This window comes from Schistocerca cancellata, chromosome 3, assembly GCF_023864275.1.
Source record: "Schistocerca cancellata isolate TAMUIC-IGC-003103 chromosome 3, iqSchCanc2.1, whole genome shotgun sequence".
Lineage (NCBI taxonomy): Eukaryota > Metazoa > Arthropoda > Insecta > Orthoptera > Acrididae > Schistocerca > Schistocerca cancellata.
The window spans coordinates 132,430,571-132,455,733 of NC_064628.1; the positions used below are offsets into that span (position 1 = coordinate 132,430,571).

The 25,163-nt window shown below is 39.7% G+C and overlaps 1 protein-coding gene across 2 annotated transcripts in view; it reads right to left on the minus strand.

Moving 5' to 3' along the window:
• The window catches only part of LOC126174751 (structural maintenance of chromosomes protein 1A), a 196,559-nt gene that overhangs the window by 108,496 nt on the left and 62,900 nt on the right, over window positions 1-25,163 (minus strand). The window contains exons 7-9 of one of the 2 annotated variants that reach the window (XM_049921073.1): window positions 22,557-22,808; window positions 20,588-20,805; window positions 13,636-13,849 (exon numbers count right to left, since the gene is read on the minus strand). In XM_049921073.1, the coding sequence (XP_049777030.1) occupies window positions 13,636-13,849; window positions 20,588-20,805; window positions 22,557-22,808 (684 nt within the window). The remainder of the gene's footprint in view (window positions 1-13,635; window positions 13,850-20,587; window positions 20,806-22,556; window positions 22,809-25,163) is intronic. The other variant, XM_049921074.1, reaches the window with a different exon arrangement.

The following is a 25,163-nucleotide window of genomic DNA, read 5'->3' on the forward strand; positions in this document are numbered from 1 at the left end:
TCGTCAGTATTTTTCACATTTTTCTTTCTTCCCTGGTCCTGCAAAGGACCACCTCTTTCCTTACCATATTAGTCCACATAATTTTCAACATCATTCTATAGCACCACATCTCAAACACATTGATACATTACTTCTTTTCCAGTTTTCCTGATGTCAATGATTCACTTCCATAAAATGCTGTGCTCCAAATGTACGCTCCCAGAAATTCTTCCTCAAATTAAGGCCTATGTTTAATACTAGTAGGCTTATCTTGGCCAGGAAAATCCTCTTTGCTTGTGCTATTCAACTTTTTATGTCCTCCTTGCTTTGTATGTCATGGGTTATTTTTTCCCAATGTAAGAGAATTTAACTCCATCTACCTCGTGGTCAGCATTTCCTATTATAAGTTTATCCCATCACTAATTTCATGTATGTTACTACTCATTACTTTCGACTTTGGTTTATTACCAATACATATCATGCAATCATTTGACTTTTCATTCCATTCACAATACATCTTTTAATTCATTTTCATTTAGGACTGCTATGCCATCAGTGTATCGTATCAGTAATATCCTTTCACCCTGAATTTTAATTCCAACGTTTAAGCATTATTTTACTTTCATCACTGCTGCTTCCATGTACTGACTGAAAAATAAGGGTGAAAGACTGTATCCCCATCTTTCACTCTTTTTAAATCCAAGCACTTTGTTCTTCATCTTGCTGTCCAATTGCTCCCTCTTAGTTCTTGTACATTCTGCATATTACCCGGGTTTTCCCTACAGCTTACTCTTATCTTACTCAGAATTTCAAACATCTTGCACCATTTTACGTTGTCAAACACTTTTTCTAGGTGAACAAATCCTATGTAAGGTCTTTATTTTTCTTCTATGTTGTGTCCGTTATCAAGTGCAACAACAGAACTATATCTCCGTTGCTTATACCTTTCTGAAAGCCAAATTGACCAGCATCTAAGAGAGCCTCAAGTTTCTTTTCTATTGTTCTTGTAAGCAACTTGTGTGCATGAACAGTTAAGCCTACTGTGTGATAGTTCTCACACTTACCCACCCTTTCTATCTTCAGGATTGTGTGAATGATATTTGTCCGAAGATCTGATGATTTATCTGCAGTCTCATATTTCTACACATCAGTTTGAACAGTTGTTTGGTTGCCACTTTCTCCAATGATTTTAGAAATTCTGAAGGAATGTTTTCTCTTGTCTCTGCCTTATCTGATAGTTAAGTCTTCGAAAGTTCTGCTAAATTTTGTTGGATCCTCTCTTTCAAACTTATGCCCACTTCTTCTTATGTCATGTCACTGGACAGTTTGCCTCACTTTTCAAGATCTTCAATATACTCTTTCCATCCACCTGCTCTCTCCTCTGCCTTTATCAGTGGAATTCCTTTCACACTCTTAGTGCTGACTCCTTTGCTTTTTATTATACCAAAGGTTGTTTTGATTTTTCTATAAGGTGCATCACCGATCTTCCAATGACCATGTCCTTTTAGATTTCTTCACATTTTCCCTGTAGTCATTCAGCACCAGCTTCCCTGCATTTCCTATTTACTTCATCCTATGTGAGGTATACTACTGTATACCTGCCTTCCCCTGAACATTTTTGTATTTCCTTCTTTAGTTGATAGAGTGAAGTTTTTCTTCTGTTAGCCAAAGTTTCTTCGCAGTTACATTCCTTGTACTAATACTTTTCTATCCACATACAGCAATTTCCTTTTTTTTTTTAAAAAAAAAAAAAAAGAAAAAGAAGTTCATTCCTCTTCAACTGAACTGCTGGTTGTGGTATTCATTACCACAGTATCTACAGCCTTAGAGAACTTCAAATGCATCTCATCATTCCTCAATACCTCCACTTCTTCTGAGATTGATCACTCTGAATGATTCTCTTGATCTTCAGTTTACTCTTCATCATTAATAAACTGTGATCTGAGTATATGTCCACCATCTGATTTCAGAATCTATCTACCATGATGTAATCCAGTTGGAATCTTCCTGTGTCTCTGGCCCTACTGCAAAGGCCATATACTCCCATAATTCTGTCTTCTATTCCTTCCCCATGATGATTGTCATCTGCCTTTACATACTGTGATACCTGTTCACCTACCTACCTGTTCATAATGAACCCTTCTCCAACAACATTATTTTATGCTGCTGTTGATATTACCCTACATTCACCTGAGCAGAAATCATTATACTCTTTCAATTTACTTCACTGGCCCTTCTATATTTAAGATTCAGCCCCTGCATAACAAACTGTTTAAAAAATGTCACAGTCAGCTTTTGGCTGTAAATATTTTATTGCAACATGCTACTTGTCCATTTAGGTTCTTGTATTATTTTTCAGTGGGTACCTTTAAACAATTTGTGCATACGTATGCCACATAGCACTGTCTGATGGCACAGTTTGCTGGATTCAGCTCAAAACGAGAGGGCCAAAGGCTGCCAGCTTGTGGTGATTGACACATACAAGCTAGCCACTGTGGGGGAAGCGTGCAGAGAAGGTGGAGGGCTTACCTCCTACACTTGCTCCTCCAATCACCACTTGTGTTGCTCCTTAGTATAGAGTTTTTGTTGGGTTAATTCAATGAAGATATGCTTTAAGTACCCTCCTCCCCCGAAGAGCTGAAGTACTGCATGGAACTCGAAGTTGACACCTGCTTCACAATATCCATGAGACATGCTTCTAAAGAACTTAATCACTACTATTGCAGATCTTACTTGCCCATATTTTTCCTTGTCTGGTGCTGTGGTACCTATGATACCCTCCAAAATCTGCTTATAAAATCATATTCAAACAAATAATCCAACTATTCGTGACCCAAGATATTTGATATGAAATTTTCTCCTTATTTTGAATCATACATCAAGTTGCTGGCTATCTTTACTTAGGCATTCTGATCAATCGATTCATTATAACTGTCTACAAAACTCTGCGTAATCAGTAATCAAAGCCTATCAGTGATTATTCATCTATTAGCATTAATGATGTCACTGGCACATCAAATATAAGGCACAGTCAATGCTATGGCGGGTTGACCATTATGCTTTCAATCAGCCAATGATTTTTATCATGCAGCTTCTGTTCAGTGGAAAACCCAATGTCTAAATATATTGCTGCACCCTTATATTATTCTTCAGTCTCTTGAAGAATCCATCTGCTTTGTTACAGCTTGGCTGTAGGTCACAGATGTGAGAGTGTCAACATCCATGTGTTATTAATATACAATACTAATATTTTCTTTTCAGTTCCCCAGTCAACTTTCCATCAACTTCTATCTCCTGCATAATCCCTTTTCCATGTAACTTTATTTCTCGTCTTTCTCCAAAATTGCTCCTTCAGTTGACCGTTTAAGTTTTTTTGTTTTTCTTGATTTTTATGTTGGTTCTCCTAGTTCTTTCAACTAACTAGCATGCACTAACGTACTAAGCACAGCTCATTCTTCTTCTTCTTCTTCTTCTTCTTCTTCTGTTTCTACATATGAACCACTATGGACTACTTTTATTTCAATTTTGTCTCCTTTCTTTTCTTTTATATTTCACTCAATATTTCTTGATATTTTTCACTTCTTTTTTCTGTCCAAGTGACTCCAGCTTTGTTCTTGGGTTTTCCATGAAAACCTTGGGAATATTGGTTGGTTGGTTGGTTGATTTGTGGGAAGGGGAACAAACAGCGAGGTCATCGGTCCCATCAGATTAGAGAAGGAAGTCGGCTGTGCCCTTTCAAAGGAACCATCCCAGCGTTTGCCTGAAGTCATTTAGAGAAATCATAGAAAACCTAAATCAGGATGGTCGGAAGCGGTTTTGAACCATAGTCCTTTCAAATGCGAGTCCAGTGTGCTAACCACTGCACCTTGCTTGGTTTTGGAATCTTGCAATTTCTTTCTGAATGGCAGTTATTCCTTAATATCATGGAGTAATTCAGAGTTTGTCTACGTTTTTTTCTGATTTCTTTGCACTATGAGTGATCCAATTTTAATTTACCCGAATAAGTGAACAGCCTTTTTGTCAGTGGGTACAATTCATTCTTTGTATGTGTCCTGTTCCTAGTTATGTCTGTAATCTTTTTCAATATGTGAATAAAGGTCACTATTATGACATCTTCTGTGTTGTGTCTGCTCTTTAACTGGTTCCAAAATTTAGCTTAGTATTTTTCTTTCTGTGTTTCCAGAACTTCCACCATCACCTTTTTGTTTAGAATTAAACATTCTATTGCAAAAAGTGCTTTTGGGTGAATTACTGTAGTGTAGTTTAAGTTTAGCATTAAGAGATACTGATTTGATATTGTATACTTCCTTAGTGATGTAGCACATCATTTACGTCTTATTAACTCTTACTTTAACGGCTTGTGATGTAACACATCACTCCAGTAGAAGTGACATGTAACTCTACGTATAAACCTCGAGCACTGTTGAGAGGTTTCTGTCATTTGTTTTTTGCATGTGACATGATACAGATGGATGTCATGCACCTTCAATGTGGGGCAGTGTTTGGAGTATAATCACCAGTTGCACCATGATAATGCTGATAACATCAGTCAACAGAACTGTTCATTTGCTCATGTACTGTCTGAGTCTGTTGGCTGACGTCAAACTGAATGAACAAGCAATGTTTCCTGTTACTAACTGATGTAGTATTTCTTTCTACTAAATATGAAATTACTTGAAGATTGTAAGTTTCCACCACAGGTGCAACTGCAGCGGAAAAGAAGTCAAGACGAGTGGCGTCTACACAGTCTATGAAGAAGATTAAATCAAAGAACAGAAAATCCAGTATGGAATGTAATTATCCTTCCAACCTCGAACAAAACAAATATCCCATACCTTATCTTTCCAGTCTCCCACCATCTCACAAAGTACCACAGTCCGGCCACAGAGGAGCATTCTTCTCTTAACTTAGTAAAACCCAGGACTGGAGAAACTGAATTATGTTATCCGCCAGGGTTTTGACTACCTCTTGTTGTGCCCTAAAATGAAAAATGTTCTGCCCACCATCCTTCCCATCCATCCCACAGTGGTATTCTGCCGTCCACCGAACCTACACAATATACTCATCCATCCCAAAACAACCCCGGCTCCCAACCTGTTATCTCATGGCTCATACCCCTGTAATAGATCTAGATGCAAGACCTGCCCTATGTATCCTCCCACCACCGCCTACTCCAGTCCAGTCATAAACGTCACCTATCCCATCAAACGCAGTGCTACCTGTGAAACCAGTCATGTGATCTACAAGCTAAGCTGCAAACCTGTGCTGCATTCTATGTGGGCATGACAACCAACAAGCTGTCTGTTTGCATGAATGGCCACTGACAAACTGTGGCCAAGAAACAAGTAGACCACCTTGTTGCTGAACATGCTGTCAAACATAACATCCGTCATTTCAATGACTGCTTCACAGCCTGTGCCATATGGATTCTTCCCACCAACACCAGCCTTCTGATTTGTGCAGGTCAGAATTTTCCCTGTAATATATCCTACGTTCCTGTAACCCTCCTGGCCTCAACCTTCGTTAGTCATTGTCCTTTCCCATCCAGCCCCTTCTCTGTTACCATTCCAGCAATACAAAGGCCTCATTCCTCTATTGCACCCAGTCTTTTTACTTCTCTCCTTTTCCACTATCCCCCGCCCCCCCCCAAATTTCTCTGCTGCCCTCCATCTAACCTCCCGACTGCATGCAGCTGCCCTACCCTCTTTCCACACCGTCCCTGCGCACTGCCAACAGCACGTCAGTGTCCACCGTCCCTCCCCCTCCCCGCCCCAGCCTCCTGCTTACCATCACCCAGTCTCCACTCCCATCATGGACTGGTGCTGCTGCTTGGAGTGTGGCCTCAGTTGCCAGAGACTGCAGTCGAGTGTGTGTGTGTGTGTGTGTGTGTGTGTGTGTGTGTGTGTGTGTGTGTGGTCTAATTTTGACGAAGGTCTCACAGGCCGAAAGCTGCATTTGTGACAGTCTTTTTATTGTGCTTATATGCGACTCAGCAACTCCACTATATGGTGAGTAGCAAGTTTCCTTTTTGCTATGAAGAAGATTTATTTCCAAGTGTAGCAATTCAGAATGATACATAGGCAGATAAATAAATAAATAAACCAACAACAGTTATGTGGAAGAGGAATTAATTCTACTTTCCGGTAAACCTGTGGCTGGGACTAAGGACTATGATTGTTTCATCAGTTCCATAGCTTCACCACAGCAGCTGGTAGCAGCAACATTTACACTTGTCAACTTACAGCCAACTTTTCACCAAGCATGGTGATCTGGTTTCTTGTCATCATTGTGTTGCTATCAGACATGCAAGCGACTTCAGTGAACTGCGTAAAAAGAAGAGGAGAGAGAGAAGAAAAAGAAAAAGCAGCTGCCTTCCGCACTGAGACAGTTTTCAGCACGGTAAGAATAGTTTCAACAAAATATTATTTTATTTTATTACTCTACTGATCTAGAAGATGGAAGAGTTAAAAGCTGAAAATGCTAATTTAGAGAGCAATTACAGATCGAGGTGATGAGCTGATGCCTACACTTGATATCACAAATGCTACTGCAGACACACAAGGTATCAGATTTACTGAACTGAGTGAGAAACTAGGCACGAATAGTTCTGATAAGCACAACCCAAAGTTATGCTCTTCTAACTTGCACAGAGGCTTGCAAAGGAAACTTAGAAATAAAAAATAAAATATCTTAATTAGAACCTCCAATTTTAAATATAACAGGATAGTTACATTCTGAATATCTGCACAGTTTGATTTCACCACAGATCCACTGCATGTATCTCCTATCAAATTAAATACTGAAACAAAATTCAGATGCTAACACCAGTTTAAGTATTTTAGAACAAAGTATCAATTTAAGTGAGGTAAACATAGGGGCATATTTTCGCTTTACGATAGTATAAACAAGAATTCCACCTAATACAGCAACAGGAATTCCACCAAATACATCAGAGCAGCTTCCAAAGCACTGAAATTGAGATTGCGATGCTTATCAGCCAATCATAGCTCATGTCATGTGATGTTACCAGCCAATGACCGCAGATATTCAGAGCATAGGACACATAATGTAGTCAGCCAGTAGCAACATCATTCTTAAGCCGCGCAAACATACGAAAAGGAAAAGTTTTAATGGTTTAAATTAATATACATACAGCACAGCTAAAAGAAAAGCTAAGCTTTCACATATAATACTGGTTGTTAAAAATTTTTTGCTCTTTTGTTTTCTGAAGGAATGATTAGGTGGGGTCCTAAGAACAGAGCTTAAATTGCAGCAGCTGAATGTTTCTGACAAGCACGGTTATAAAGTTCACTGACTGAATACATGTTCCATCGAGCACTTTGACTTTTCCATAGAAAAGCCAATTTCTTGTGCAATTGCTCAAGAACTCACTGCAGACTTTTTCTCTTTAAAAAAGAAGGAGCAGAAGAAGAAGAAGAAGAAGAAGAAGAAGAAGAGAGAGAATAAGTATACTTTTTGTCATTGGTGTTCTATAATTTGTAATCTATGGAAGAACTAAAATAAATATGAAAAACTAACCTTGAAACTTAGTCTTTTTTAGCACGTGTAACCCTTTAAGATATATCAAACACAAGAGTGTCAATAAAATATTAAATAATGACAAAAATGGCTGGTCTTCTGTGCCCCAAATTTTTCTAAGTTTCTGATCCTTAATGTTCAGTTTTGAATGAGAGTCTAACACTCCATGACTTAAGAAACTCAGCGCAAATTTCCACACGTAACATAATTCATCCTATGTAAAAGGAAACTTATTTTTAAAGTAATGCTTCTCAAACCACCATCTGCAATATTTCCCTGCAACCTGTTACAAATGTAAACGGTTGTAACATCACATTCATCGAAACAAGGCCCATGAGGAAGACACATTCAAAGTAATTTGTTGTTATGAAGTACCGCATAGTCTTTGACACATTTTGCTGTCTGCTACCTAAAAGCCATTATGCCCACCTTTTTCACGAATAACACCTAACTGCGACAGTGCGTAATGGCATGGAAGGCCATGATAGGTCGCTGGAGGGAGTTGTCACCATATCTGCGCGCAAGCATGCACACACACACACACACACACACACACACACACACACACACACACACACACACACACACACCTAATTCCTGTGAATTCCAGGGAGGGGAATGATGAGCTCTGGTGCCACGTTCAATCACATTCCAGATGTGTTCGATCGGGTCAGGTCTAGTGAGTTAGGGAGTCAGCACATTAACTGGAATGTACTACTGTGTTCCTCGAGCCACTCCATCACACTCCTGGCCTTGTGACATCACGCATTATCTTGCTGAAAAATGCTACTCCTATTGGGAAACATGATCATCATGAAGGGGTGTATGCGGTCTGCAACCAGTGTATGATACTCCTTGGCTGATATGGTGCCTTGCATAAGCTCCACTGGGCCCACAGATGCCCACATGAATGTTTTGCAGAGCATAATGGGGCTGCTACCAGCTCATCTCCATTCCACTGTACAGGTGTCAAGGAGCTGTTCCCCAGGCAGATGATCGATTCGTGCCCACCCAACGGCATCATGAAGCATGTATTGCGATTCATCAGACCAAGCAACGCTCTGCCACTGCGCAAACGTCCAGTGCCGATGGTTGCCTGCCCACTTCAGTTTTAGTTGCCGATAACATGGTGTTAACATTGACATATGCGTGGGTCTTTGGCTGTGGTGGCCCATCATTAGGAGTGTTCTGTGCACTGTCAGACACACTTGTACTCTGCTCAGTATTAAAGTCTGATGTTAGTTCTGTCGCAGTTCGCCACTTGTCTTGTTTTACCAGTCTGCCCAGCCTACAACGTCTGACATCTGTAATGAGGAGGGTCGCCGCCCAATCCCATGACATCTGGACATGGTTTCACCTTGGTCTGCCACATGGTGAAGATACTCAACACAGCACTCCTCAAACGACCGACAAGTCGTGAAGTTTCTGAAATGCTCGTGCCGAGCCTCTAGACCATCACCCTTTGCCCTCGTCAAACTCAGACAGATCATGCGCCTCCCCATTCTACATACGGACAGCAATCTCACCAATACTGCACACACTGAGCATGTGTCTGACTGCCAGACATTCCTGCCAGGTGATGCTGCTATTGCCTGGACAGATTTATATCAATAATAGGTCAGTGATCATATGTTCTGATTGATTCTCTCTCTCTCTCTCTCTCTCTCTCTCTCTCTCTCTGTGTGTGTGTGTGTGTGTGTGTGTGTGTGTGTGTGTATTAACTGTTTGGTTAAGTTGAAGGAACTGCTGAATGATAAACTGTTAGTGTGGTTATTGTACTCAGTGGTGAATTTTCTTTTAGATGATTACTAGGTCTAAAATAAAGTTATGCATCACGAACAGCAAGTAGCAGAACCAGCCATGGCTACGACAGTGAATAAGGAAACACCAGACTGCGCTAAAGTAGCAAATTTAATCAAAGAACTAAGTCTAAAGTTAGACTCAGTAAGAACAGAGTCAAATGCTCAAATTACTAATCTAAGTAAAAATTTAAATGCTCAAAATGCTTCCTTGAGAGATGAATTGAGTGTGAATTTAAGTGCAAAACTAGAAGCACAAAGTGTAACTATAAGTGAAAGGGGACAGCTCTTTAAGCAGTCCAGTCAAACAGCTGTTCACTGACTTTAGTCAGACACAGAGTGACCAATTTCCGGATTTGGCAAAGAAACTAGAATTTGATATTGAAGATAAATGTAATAATCTAGAAACAGAACTGAGCAAAAAACTAGGATAATTTCAAAGCATCTGCAATGTTACGTTTGACGCTGTAAAATATAGATTATACACCTTAAAGGAGAGTGTTGAAAAACAGGACAAATTATTACCAACGGTTCAATCGCAAATTACAGGTGTCAGTACACGAGTTGTCAGTTCACAATTAGATAATATAGGACAAAGTTTTAAAGGGAAAATAGTCAAATTTGACATTATAAATGTAAGTAGTTTGGCAGAACCAACTGAACAAATCAAAGATAGAGAAGTTACCGAGAGTATAATTTCCAGAAACATTTTGACAGTTGCTTTTTTCGAACTTAATGAAGCAAGCAAGGTTATAGACAACTTGTGCGAAGAATTCAAACTTATCCATGACAAAGTAGAAAACAGAATAACTTTACCTAATGTTGTGTTTCCTAGTAAAGTGGTCATTGTTTTGTTGTGGGGAGGCTTTCACACTAAATTTAACGAGACGTATTGGTCCGTAAGTAATCGAGTAAGGTTAATGTCAGATCCATGGGATCCGTGTGGAGTCACATTTGTCTCCCAGGGACGTTAATGTTCTGTGTTACGGGCTGACAACCGTTGGATCCCTAGTTGTTTTCGGTGTTTCTTCTGTCCTATGTTTCCTGCATCGAATTCCCTTCTGTAATCTATTCTTGAATTCTTAAACTATCCTATAATTTTAGTACGTAGGAAATCGGATATGACTACAAGATTGAGACCAATTAAAGAGAATCACGGATGAACAGTGATCTCTAGACATGTAGTGAAACGAATAGAATGTTATATTAGTGGGAAGTATAACATGATGGTACTATTTAAACCAAGTGAGGTCGAGACGACATAAACTGAATAGAGAATTTTATGTGTGTATAAAAGTATGTATAAACTGAATGAGTAAATGACTATGTTATCATAGTGTATAATTTTCTATTTAACATTTTATACCTTTTATGAGACGTGAAGTGGATGGGAGGGTTAGTACTGGTTTTGGAAGGGGTAGTGTAAGTACAAATGTGACTAACACTAAACACACACCACACCTTTCAGACAACCCTCGCAGACAAGTGTGATTGATTTGCGGTTCCGTAGGGGTTGCTGAAATTTTTCTTCGGGGACTTCAGAGGCGAAGGTGAGAATGTCCGTTCTGTAGGAGACGTTTAATATCATACCTCCTCTTGCTTCTCACTCAAGTACCGGAGAAGTAGGGATCCTGGGGAAGGGGGATGGGAAGGGTTTCCTGTCTTTGGGGCTATCTTCTTTATCTTCTTTGATCTTAGCAACCATTTCTACTTTTTTCCTTTCTTACTTCTCATCTGAGTACTGGTCTATCTTTCCCTCTTTCCATATGCATACACTTCTATTGCTGAATTTCTCCTTATTTTCTGTGGTTTCCAATAACCTTCAACTTATTTCATATAAGTAGGCTGAAGAATCAGGCTACACACACACACTTCCATATGCACACACCACAACACAAAGACACAAACAATGAAAGTACAGATCAAAAGGATGTGAGAAACGTCAAGTGTTGTAGGGGGATAGACAATATGCACTTATGGTTGATTATTGTGATGGTTCTAAATCACCTAGTTACTTGGAAAAACTATCATGTAGATATTTATTAATATGTATATATAGGAAATACATTGCCTAGCTACTTGGAAAAACTATCATGTAGCTATTTATTAATATGTATATATAGGAAATATATGTATAAGAACAGTGACGATTCTATATCACATAGGTACATAAGGATATAAAAATTGTGACAATTTTACAACAAGTATACCTAAGTAGGAAGCGTGAATAAGGAAAGAGAACATAAGCCAGAGAGACCAGTCTAACAAATATTCTGATGAGTTGTAGGATAGTGGGACTCTTATAACCTAAGTAAGCATCTTATATATTGAATAATGTGTGTAGGCATGAAGTAGATACTGGAAAAGTAGAATGGATTTAGTAATGGAGGACTGTAGGGTATAAAAAAAGAAGTATGAAAAAGCGAGTGTGAACTGTGAAGTAGACTTTCATTTTACCAGGTAATATTTAATTATAGTGTATACTTGGGCAATGAACCATAAGGCTTACTCAAGAAGGTTGGGGGTGGGGAGGGGGAGGGGGGGGGGTACACCCAGCATGTATTGGATGAAAAGGGCAGATAGGAAGACCTAAGAAAGGCTGACCTATACTGTACGGACAGGGGCACCAAGAGGGGGATTGACCTGTACCATAGAAATATAGGATCAACCTGTATGCGAGGTATAGATACTGTTTGTAGAGGGAAAAGAGCAGTATCGTGACAAGAGTCACAAAATTTTGTAAAAATTATTCTGGTAAGTTTGAATTCTATACTTCACTATCATTATTATGTTTTATGAGTGTCAATAGGAACATTTTTATTTTGCCCCGAGTTTCTCCAGACTGAAAGTTTATAAATAATAAGACCATTGCATACTAAAGAAGCAGTGCAAAGAATTAGAATAAAGAATAAAGTACTCAAGTGTCGGGAACACATGGAGTTTGCTATTGGAAATTGAGACAGAGTCTTAATGAATTCTGAATATTAGAAAAACTTAACAGATCACAATGGAATATTCGGGGTTGATGTCAAAATTGAGTGAGAGTAGAATATATGAAAGATTAGCTAGAGTTTATTCTAAATGAGTATAAAGATCTATGTTGGAGTGTATATTGCTAGAAATGTATGTGATATAAATTTACATAATGATTGTATAAAATATCGCGTGTTTGATTTAAAAGGGGGGGAGGGGGGAGGGATATGTAGTGCTTCGAGAATTTCGGAGTAAATTCTAGAACCACTCGGCCTTCCACCGTTTCAAATACCCGATATTTTAGAGGTGAGTGGGAGAAACAAATACGCCCTACTGTGCATCACCTATTTGTATGTGCAGGTAAAAAAAAAGGTTACGAGAAAAAGACAGACTCAGCAGCCAAACGGCGGCAGACAAGTACCTGTTGTACGGTCCACACAGTCTCCGTGCAGGGCTCGAGAAGAACAAGGAAATATTATGTAGTATTCTGTGCTATTTAGTGTCTCTATGGACTGTAAAAAGACTAATGAACAATTGAATATAGATTTCTATGTTCGTTCATGTATTGGACTCATTTAAGACTAAATACTTTTGAATTACTTCAAGTCTTGGCTATGAACGAAGCAAGACACATGTATGCTATTTGAATATGTGTAAATGAGTCTAATGTTTAAGGAATAAGTTAGCTTGCAGAAGTTATTGTCTGCGGAAGTTTAAAATATATAGTGATTGGACTGAAAAGTATTTTACAAGTACCAAAATTATTTCAAGGATAGGAGAGTATTTTAATAAATTCCTTTAACCAGCTATATTCTTTGGAGAAGAAGCTATTGAGAGATCAATGTAGCTGATTACCCAGAGCAGAGGATCGGCTACACACAACATGCAAGTAAACTGAATTGAGAGACATGTCTGCCTTGCAACCCAATACCACACTGTCTCTTGTCATCCAAAAAACATTAGAAGGGGTGACAACATTCCATTTTGTAACAGAACATACAGATAGTCTGCACCTGCTACTTCAATGACTATAATAAGGCACACAACATAACCAAATTTAATTCATATTTCAGTATTTTCATTTGGTACTCAATGGTATATTGAATATTGATGTTCTTACTAATTAATACTTTTAAATAATTCACCATGTATCTGTTACATGAATTTTTTCCATTCTGGATTACATACGGAGTGTTCACATTAACATTGTAATGGTGTTATAAGAAAAAAGGAACTTAGAAATCTTTCATTTATTCTGAGAAACGAGATGTCACTTAACTTATCTGGGAAAACAAATAGCATTAAACTGTCTCTACAACTTAAAGCAGAAAATATTGGAACTTACAACTCCTGGATATAGTCGTTTGAAATTCTCAACAATTTCCTGCTTTTTCTTACGGCGCGAATCCTCGTGTTTGTCCACACGAGCATCTCCGAGTTGTTCCACTACACTTTCTAGTTCCTTCTGTAGTTCTTGCACACGCTCCTTTGAAGTGCCAACATCAGACTGTAAATCCTCACGCAGACGGCGCTGATCTTCTAATGCTGATTCACTCGTTCTTTTCGAAACAGTAAGAAATATTAACATCATAATGAGAACAGTTTCTTCAAACATACTTAAAATTAATACCACAATCATTATTTACTAATGATTATGTAAGTCATAGTAAATTATGTATGTCATAATTTGTCTTAAGCCAAGTAACAATACAAAGGAACAGACTCACACATGTGAATTCATTTCTCATTCACAGAAACACTTTTGCTGGGCTTTCCAAGGTCGAAGCACGATAGCTAAGTTTGTGTTAATCCATGAAATCATCACTAGGAAGTACGCTGTCACCACACACCACATTGACAAAAACTGTTGCCAATGCCTACAGGAAGGTGCACTTTTAGACAGACCTGGAGCTTGTCACCTCCTATAGGGGCAGGCAGGCTTACCTGGTCACGGTTTGTGTGTGTGTGGTGTGTGTGTGTGTGTGTGTGTGTGTGTGTGTGTGTGTGTGTGTGTGTGAGAGAGAGAGAGAGAGGGGAGGGGGGGGTTGGAAATGGGTGTCAGGTAGGGGGGAGGCTGTCCACTATACCTGCCACATTAAAAGACAAGATGGCATTAACATAATGAACAATACATTCTTGGCAGGTTTGAAAATGAACTGGAGGATATTATGAAGCAGCAACTGATAACTGAAAATTTAGTTCATTTTATAACCAGCCAGTAGAAATTAATTTTATATTTAAGTAAATTGGTTTGTGATTAATGACAAATTTGAGAAAATTATTCCTATAATGTAGTTTCAAAAGGGCCTCTCCAACTCACAAATCAGACTATATAAAACTCAAATGACAAAATACGGTCAACTGGCATATTCTGTGGCTTGTCAGTTGTCAAAAGCATTTGATTGTGCAGTTCACAGAATTCTACTAGAGAAGCTCAAATTTTGTTGAACTAAAAGGATGCAGAGTGTTGCATTAGAAAACCTAGCAAGTAAACACAACAGAAAAGCATCATAGAATGGTGATTAATCAGTACAGGTGTATCACAATAAAGGTGTCCGCTCTTGTTCTTGTTATACACAAATAACTGATCTTTAATCACACATCCAAGAAAAATACCTAGGTTTCTTTGTTGATACTGTAAATAAAGTCTAATGGAGTAACATCAACATCTGAAAATGTAAATCTTATTTCCTTCAAAATTAATAACTGGTTCTCTGCAATTGGAATGTCACTGAATTCTGTGCTGCACATGACCATTACAAGCAATAAATGAAATACTATTCTAAATTCTTTGGTGTTTTTGTCGATAAGAACCTGAACTAGAAGTCACATTATGGATCATGTCAATGCTGTGCTAGTCATATACATGAAAGTGTCACCCACCAATTAAAATGTATCTAGGATACGGTAAATCATTTCGAAATGACAATCCTTTCATTCAACTGACAAAATGTTAATTCCAGATTATACTTCTGATCGTTCACAGTGTTCTGCTGAATTTAACTAACTTTTGCCATGACCACTTGATTGATTCCAAGCACGTTACACATATGTCCGAGATTTTCTCCACACATCCAACTCTTACATTTAACAATATTTCTTTCTAAGTATTGCAATAACCTCTGGAGCCAGGTGGCTTCTCAAGATTGACCATTCCCTCATCCTCAACACCAAATAGCAGTCAGTCTCTTCTATTTTCAATTTGGAACTTGGGTAATAGAGCAGTAATGTTCTACCTGAGCTTTAATCATTTCCTAAGCAACATCCTCCAAAATACTCCATTATGAAAGCTGAGATATACTTGTATTGACTTTCAGAATAGTAAGTGTATTAACTGCAGATATATTCTGAAGATCAAAACAATTTCATGATCACTTTTGGCAGCACACACCTCCTGACTACGGTTCCTCCTCAAACCACAACAGAACACTGAACACTGTCTCCATCTTCCAGTATTTTGACATTTACATGTCACATATGCAAGAGCACAGCTGACAATTACCATCCAAATACATTATTGTAGAGAGACTTTATTCACACAAATTAAAGATGGGAATCAGAAGAGGGAGAAAGATAGGGAGAAGAGGAGGAGGAGGAGGAGGAGGAGGAGGAGGAGGAGGATGAAGGTGGGAAGGGGAGGACGTGAAGGTGAAGAGAGAGCAACCAGAATGGGTGGGGAAGTGGTGTTGCAGGCGACGCAGTGGCAGGAAGGGTGTTGGGCAACCCGAAGGGGGGCTGGGTGAGGGGGCGGGAGGGTGTTGTGTGACCCGGTGGGGGGGGGGGGGGGTGTCTGCTGGCCTGCTGGCCGACCCAGTGGGGGTGGGGTGCTGGGCGACCTGGTGGGGAAGGGGAGGGGAGGGTGTTGAATGACTCAGGGAAGAGGGGAGGGTGTTGGGCGACACAGGGAGGGGGTGCTGTGGGCGACATGGTGGGGAGAAGTGTGTTGGGTGATGCAATGAGGGAGGGCATTAGGTGACACCATTTCAAAGGGGATAGGAGAAATGGGTGAGGGGCTGGCAGCCAACTGCATGGGGGGCAGGAGGACAGTATTCAAGCATGTGGCGGGGGGGAGGGAGATGGCGGCAGAGGGCCAGAGTGCGCCACATTGGAGGGGGTGTGGTAGGGAATGATGTGAGACCGCGCACGGAACAGAATGTGACCATACGGGTGCAGTGGGGGAATAGCATGTGCCCACGTGGGGGTGGGAAGACTGTGTGCGACCACATGGAGAGGGTGGGTGGGGGGTGCCAACATGGTCACACAGGGTTCAATGGCTGGGGGTGAAACAGAAGGCAATTGCGATAGGTTGGGAGGGGAGGGGTGGAGACGTGGGGCTACAGTGGAGGGAGAGTGATGGAGTGTGGAAGGGTTGGAGGCAGACGAGCTACTGCAGGGCGGCGGGAGGGGGGGCAGATGGAGTGCAACAGGGTTTGAGGGAAACAATTTGCAAAGGCAGGGGGTGGGGGTAGAGAGTGACAGTGGGAGTGGGTGGGACAGGGAGGATGACTGCAAATTGTAAGATGGAAGGTGACTGAGAGGTGAGAGGATGGGGATGTAGGTGGCCATTTGCAGGGGAGCGGGCGCAGGGCGACTAAGAGGGGTGTTGGTGAAGACAGAAGGCGACCATGTGTGAGGGGTGGGGGAGCCGTTTCGCAATGGGCAACAATGTGGGGGGTTGTGGGAGATGCTAGGCAAACATACGAGGGGGGGGGGGCATAGGCCGACCATGCAGGGTGAGGGTTTGGGGGAGACAGCGGTGGTTACGTGTGGAGGGGAATACATCAGGCGACCATATGTGGGGGTGGAAGACTGTGGGTAAAGGCAACCAAGTGATGGCGGAGACGGCGCGCAACATGTGGGTGAGAGGCAGCTGGTGACAAAGTGGCAACAGAGTTGGGTCCGTAGCCTAAGGCAGGAGACTAACCAGAGGGCAGTTGGCCAGATAGAATTGTGGGATTCAACAGACATGTGGAGAATAGACAGAACGGGGTGGGTGGGGGGGGGGGTGTATTCAGCAGAGGGCGAAATCGCCAAAAGGGAGGTGGGGGGGGGGGGATCGCGAGATGGGGGTATTTGATGGGGGGAGGGGGTGTTTGCCAGATGGGGGTGGGGACTTATGGTAGCCCTGCCTGTTGGACAGGGGTAGGAACAACTGAAGAAAGGATTTGAGTTTAAAGTCAAGTCCTTTCAACCAGAGCAAAAGCTCAAATTGCAGAAAGATAGGGAATGAAATTAGCTATCCACTTTTTCATCTAGCCATCCCTGCATATGCATGAAGCAATTAAGTGAATCTTGGAAAACTAAATCTGGATGTCTAGATGTGGGTCCAGAACGTTAAAGGTTGCGCAGGGTGGGGAGGGGAGGGGAGGGGAGGGGAGCAAAGAACTGAGAGGTGCGTGGTTTGGGAAGGGGCATGTGGTGTGGGGAGGAGTGTGTGGCATGTGAGGGGGAGGGGGCACACCAATGGTGGGAACCAAAGTGATTGGGGGAAGGTAAGACCACTGGGGGAGGGGGGGGTGTCAGGCTGAGGGGGCAGGGAGTGAGTGAGTTGGGTGGTGGGAGTGAGTGAGAGACCAAGTGTGGAAGCGAGAAAACCAGTGTGGGGGAGGGGGGGGGGGAGAGAATCAGTGGGGTTCGTAGACGGGGGGGGGGGGGGGGGGGGGGACAAGAAACGGGGCGGGATCATTCAGATGGGGGGTGGGTGGGTGAGAGATCGAGCGGGGTCAGTGCAGACGGAGGGGGGAGGGTCAAATGGTGTCAGTTGGGACAAGAAACTGAGCAGGCTTGGGGCAGACAGGGGGTGGGAGACTGGTTGGTGTTCGGGTGAGCAGGGGGTGGGAGACCTGGTGGGGTTCAGGTGAGCAGGGGGTGAGAGACCGAGGGAGGGTCGGGTGGACAGGGACAAGAGGCCGAGGGAGGCAAGGCGGGACCAAGCAGGGGTGGAGCATACAAGAGGGCATGAGCAAGCAGATGAAGACAGTGATATATTATACCTGTTGAAGTACATGGTTCAGTACTCCATGATTTTGTAGAGTAGTTTTTGTTACTGAAAAACTAATGTCACTGTTAATCATATATTCTCTATGATTTCTCGCTAGAAAATGTGTAATATAAGATTAAGAGGTTATCGTGGAAATCTTTGATTAAAAAAAAAAAGGCATTATAGGTTCATACTGCATTAAGAGAGAACTATATGAAATGATGAACACAGGCATAGATGTGCAACTACTTTTATACTATACAAGGTACCAGTCTCCATAGGTAAAGAGTTATAAAAATCCAAAGTCATGCCTTTTATGTGGAAAATGAATTATTATGAGATCAAAAAGAGACCAATAAGGATTAGAACGAGAAAGGTGATGTAGATGTCTGTTAAGATGATCTAGTTATTAAAAATAATTGCCTAATGGTGCAAGACAACAAACATGTAACAAATGTCAAACAATTATTTCCTAAACGTAACAGTGAAACCCAAGATGAAAAACTTACATTATACATCAATGCAGTAAATGGGAGAATAAGAACCACAACCATTCAGTCAATTTGACTTCACGCTAGCAACTTCCAGCAAAACACCAGGAAAATAATGAATTTTCTTAAAAGTAAAACTACTCCAAGAGTTGATAACATTTCAAGCAAAATATTAAAAGTGTGCCGTTTTGATAAAGCTACTGTATTTTGCCGTTTATGTAATTTGTCACATTCACAAAGTGTATTTCCATTCAGATATACAAACTAAATCCCTGTTTAAAAATATTATGAGGATAATCATTAATAGCTATAAACTTGTTCTACTATTAACTTCCTTCCCAAAATGTTTAGAAGAACTGTATCTGCAAATATGGGATTCAGTGTCATAGCTGGGATTCCAGACGGGTTGCTCCACTGAATCTGCCATCTATAATTTTATCAACTAAGCATTAATGAGTTACAAAATTTTACCTACTACAATCTTTTGAGATCTGTCAAAGCCATTTGAATGAACAAGTCACAGCTTCTCTTGGAGACTCTTATAAATTGATAGCTTTCACAGTACAATGACTATGCACTTCACTTCACTTTTAATTGTTAGGAAACAAAAATCAATATTAGTTGGACATGTAGACTGTGTCACAACTGAAACAAAAAAGGCATGTATTTGTTTAACAGTGGGGAAAACCATCCACTACTTCTTGGTGCTCTTGTGGGTAATATTTCTTACCAGTCTTGCTGAAGCAGATAACTTAAGAAAATACGAAGTTTTCAAACTCCAGACCGCTAGAGCAAAAAATGCTGCATTTTTAACACCACAGACATTTCAATCAGTAGCGGATGGTAACAGCTGGCAGTCAGTGCTTTGTGGTGATGGTGACAGACTGGTAGAGCATACCAGCAAGCTATGATCCTAGTTAGAACAAATACTTTTGAAATGTAAATGCCCCATCTAATTACACTAAAATTTCACCCAAGGGCCATGATTGGGGAAAGTGCTAACAGGTCTGATTCAAGAACATTTTTCCACACAAGTAACGTATCATATAGCCCCTCCCCCTCCCATCACCCTTTTCCCTCATACACTTTCACTCATGTCAGTTTTCACTATTAATTGTGATACATACTGTATATAAATCTTGGACTTGGGTGGCCCTGGGTCCCAAGCAGTGGCTTGTGTAGCTTAAGCCTTAAACGAGCCCAGGATGCTACATGTATGATGCAGCACCAGCAAATTTTGCTGCTGATGTAAGATGAAGTCTTACCCACCAGTAAGGTCTGTAACTTTGTCTGTAAGATCACCTGACCTCATTCCTCTGAATTTTATTGTCAGTTGTCATCTAAAAAGTGATGTGTTCAGTACACCCATTGGTAAGTGTGTAAAACTAGAGCAACGAATCATACAATATTAAAAGATCTACTAGACGCTCCAACGGTTGTTTGGAAGAACTATTAACTCACTGCAGAGACAAATGCAGTACTGCAGTAAAATGCAATGCTGACACAAGGAAGAGTTTCTTCAACAAGTGCTTGTTTGCGGACCCATGTTTACTTGAATGTTATTGCATCCATTACTACAAATTTTCAGAAGTGTTAGTTTTTGCTATTAATTATGACACAGATTGTATAGGCATAGCAGAAAGTAATGTTAACTGATAGGAAAGTCCTAGCACAAACCTAGGAATGAACTACAAAAGTTTTTGAATTGTACTCTGACATCTATCCACTGTGACCAATCTCTGTTTCATGCAATTTAAATTTCAGAATTAAAATATAAAGCACTTGCCCACATGTCACTAAAATAGACAAGAAGTTATGATACCTACTTTATATGTTCTGCCAGCTTTTCAATGCGCTTCTGTGCTTCATCTTTCTCATGTCCCTTCTGACGTAAACGATTTTCGATTTCTGCCTTCTTACGATATTCATTATCAAGACGATCCTGATCTGACTTTTGTTCTCTATTGACTGAGTCGAGCTGCTGTAAATACATGGCTGACCTCTTGCCAGCCTCCTCCTTCAGCCTGTGGTACTCTTGCACCTGCTCAACATCAAATAATAAAAGATCTCAGGCTCCACGCCTACATTATTTATTAAATTATCTGTCAGTTCATTATTACAATGCAAAACCTTGAGAACAAACATGGCTAAATAACAGAAAAGAAATGCAAATATCTATTTCTAGTACGTAGGCAGAGAGAGTTATTGGAATAAATCACTACATTCAGTTCTGTGAATCAATGACTACGACATTAATCATAAATTTAGCAAAAGCTTAGTAATTAAGTAGGAGAGTTTTTTTTTTGGGTGGACATAAAAATGAGAATCTCATATTCAAAGAAAAGATACAGGAGATTATTAACCAGGTTTCTTCATTAAAATATGCTGTTTGTGTCTTTTGTAAGTCCTAAATGCAGAGGGAGTAATACTTATGTCTATTTCAATTTGATGTTTATTTATTACATAATAATCTGGGATAAGTTAAGTTTTTAGAAAGGAAGTTGTTTTACTGTGCCATAAAAGTAATATGTGCTCTTCATTCAAAAGTATCATGTAGATATCTCAATTCTTTTTATTCCACAGAACATCAAGTAACATGCCATAACCTCAATCAGGTAAAGGCTGAACACACTGACCAAGTACTACAATAAAAATATTAAGATTGGATGTTAATTTCAAACTAATAAAATACACTTAAGTACCTCCTAACATCACACACAGTCTCTTGCATTCTTCATTGTGATGTTCTTCTCTACTTCAGTCCAACACCCACTTAAACCTGTTTACAACTGATCCATTCTTTTAGTCGTGATGTGGAATTTCATGTTGTGAGACAATAAACTTATGAGACAATAAACTTCTATTCTGTTCAGTGCTTCCTCATTAGTTACCTGACCCCTACATCCAATCTTCATCATTCTTCTGTAGGACCAACATTTCAAAAGCTTCTTGTATGTTCTGTTTATCATCCACGTTTCACTTCCATACAAGGCTATACGCCAGGCGAGTACTTACAGAAAAGACCTACAAACACTAATATTTGTAGTACATGTTAAAATATTTATCAAAAACGTTTTACTTGGTAGCACCAGTCAAGTATTTTGCATTCTCTCTACTCCAAGCATTTCAGTTATCTTGCTACTCAAATAGCAAATGTCATCTACTACTTTTGGTGCCTCATTTCCTAATCTAATTCCCTCAGCATGTTCCCTGAATAAATTCAACTATAATCTATTTACCTTTGTTGTACTGTTGTTGTTGTTCACCTTGTAACCTCTTTTCAAGATACTATCAATTCCGTTTAGCTGCACTTCCAAAATCTTTACTGTCTCTGAAAGAATTACATCACTGGCAGACCTTGAAGATTTTATTTTTTCTCTCTAAACTTCATATCCCTTTCAAAATTTGACCTTAATTTCCTTTACTGTTTGTCCAAAGTAAAGACTGGCTAATATGAGACACAAAAACATTATCTATTACAGTTTAAACTGAGTAATTATACAGATATCCCGTTACTGTACTCGATCATTCATTGAGATAATTAATCTGAATTCAAGTTATTTACTGTTTTTCTCTTCCTTCAGCACAAGAAACAATTTCACTATTTCACAGATCTTACATCTCCTCCATGATGAAGAATACTTGTTTATTAAATGTCACATGAAGTAAAGAAATGTGAGCCAAGTTATGTGGTGAATAGGGAATACAAGTTTAAAATGCCCAAAATACCACATATATATATACACAATCTTTAACCCCTCCATCCATATATCACATCAGGTGAGGTAAGCCTACCTGTGCATCTTCAAGATGTACATCTCTTCCCTGTGATTGACTTTCTCCAGCAACCATGTCTTCATACTCGCGTTTTCTTGCTTCAACCTCTGCAAGCTCATCCTCAAGTTCACGAATATCTTGTTCATGTGCTGCATCTGCTTTCTTCGCCTGAGCCAGAGATTTGCGTGCTGACTCAAGTTTCTTTTGAATATGAGCAACACGTTCTTTAGCCTTTATGAAAGTCGGCCGCTTCTTGTTGATCTCAACTTCCTACAGTACAGAGGAAAAATATATATACTTACAATATTATAGCCAATGGTCAAAATAACATGATGAAACAATGAAAAACTACAATGAATACTGCACTTACAGCAACAAGAAAAAGCAGTTATTTCTCACAGCTGGTTCTTTAATTAAAGAGAATTAAAAACAAAAGTTCATTACACACAGAAATGTGTGTGTGTTTTTATCCAAGTACAAAATATAACCACACTGCATCACAGAGACACTTTAAATTATTAAGGTCATGTTTCGGATGCACATTCACTGCTCAGAACTTTCTGCAAAATATATTTAATAACAAAAGTCAACTAAATTTCATTTAATCAATAGACCGAAAATGTAAACCTGAATAGGGTTACAGTAGTATTTATGAGATGTAGATATCCTCATACTGAACCTGGCAAAGCTTCGCAATTGCTAATTATGAATAAGAGTCACGTAAATGTCCTAATGTCCCCCCCCCCCCCCCCCCCCCGTTCATCTCTTCCTGCCCCACTAGCACATTTCACCCCCCTTCCCCCTCTTTATGTCCATCCCCTCCTCCCTCTCCGTACATTTCCTCTTCTCACTCTCTCTGACCTTAAGCATTGTTTATTGTTATTGCCGAAGACACCTTGACTGAAAATTGAAGTCACTTAAAATGAATGCCTAAACTTATTGGGAGCATCCGTATATGGGATATGATTGGCCTCTCCTGCTACTGGATCTTTGAGAATAGTAGCTTCAATGGTATATTTCGCATACCTTTAATCTGCAAATCGGCTAAATTGCAAGACTGGCATGATTCAGATTCTGTAATAGTATTCTAATCATAAGTGTCAATATGCCGTAAGTACAACTTTCCTGTTTTCTATTAAAACAGAATGTGGAGAAGAAAACAAACATGTACATAGTTGTGTATACAATTTCTGTTTGCAATTCTATATAAAGAGAAGGAATATATATGTGAGAAATAATATGTCTAATGGCACAGCATTTTTGTTTTCACAGAAAACGTGTACACTGTTGTTTAAAAATAATATACAGCTCTCTGAATGTTTAAAACCTACAATAAGTAGGTCAAGAAATTTCATGATTTTTGCTGACAACTTTTCCATATTGTATATGTATCTTATGTCTATACGAATGTTTATTAAGAGTAACATCTAAAAATCTGAAGTACATCAGTCAGGAACTTTTCAAGATTTTTGCTAACATTTCACACTTTTTACACACACACACACACACACACACACACACACACACACCTAAAAATATGTACCCTATGTCTGTCTGAACATGCATTAGCACATCCTACAAAAATAATAAGTTAATCCGTTAACATATACATTAACAAATACGTAGCCCATATTCGTCCAAACATTTATTAGTCTCTCACGTAAAAATCTTAAGTAAATCAGTCAAGAACTTTTAGAGATTTTTGGTAACAACAGTAAACAATGAATTGTCTTTGTATAGTAGTATGGATTTTATAATCAATTTATACAGCACCTATATTAAAAAATATAGTGCCTACATTAAAAAAAATGTATCCTATGTCCATGCAAATGGTTATTAGAGTATCACACAAAAAATTAAAGTACATCAGTCAAGAACTTTTCAAGAATTTTGCTGACAATGTTTCCCCTTTATACATTATGCGTGGATAGTGTTTTTGGTTAGCATGCAGGAGGTTGAGGTTTCATTCTGGGTTGAGGCTTATTTGTTTTTATTTACTAAAACTAGTCCGCATGGTATGGTAGCTGGTGTCTTAATTGTTATACAGTGATTACAGGGGTCTTCTACAAAACATTTGCAGTTATGTACCATGAACACAGAAACGGAAGAACAATCATTTTCACTGGTCAGCTTTTAAAGATGCCTTTGGCACATTATGGATGCGAATTGCTTCGCGGCACTGCGTCTACTAGATTCCAAACCTATTTTCTGTGTACCCTCTCCCAATGGTTCCATCAAAATCATTTGCAAAGCATGTTGCTAGCCCAACTGGTGATGTAAGACCCTAACTTAATGTAATGGGCCTGAATGTGGCAAGAATAACAGTTGGTATTAATCCATGGGACCACTGAGGGAGGGTACACACAAAACAAGTTGGATCGTAGTAGATGCAGTGGTGCGAAACAGTTCATATCCATGACACACTAAAGGTTTCTTTAAAAGCTGACCAATGAAGACGATTGTACTTCCATTTCTGTGTTCGTAGTAAGCAACTGCAACTGTTTTGTAGAAGACTCACTGTAGTCGTCTGTATGAAGATTAAGACACTAGACAGCATACCAAGCAGACTACTACTAGCAAATAAAAACAAATAAGCCTCAATCCAGAATCGAACCCTCGGCTTCC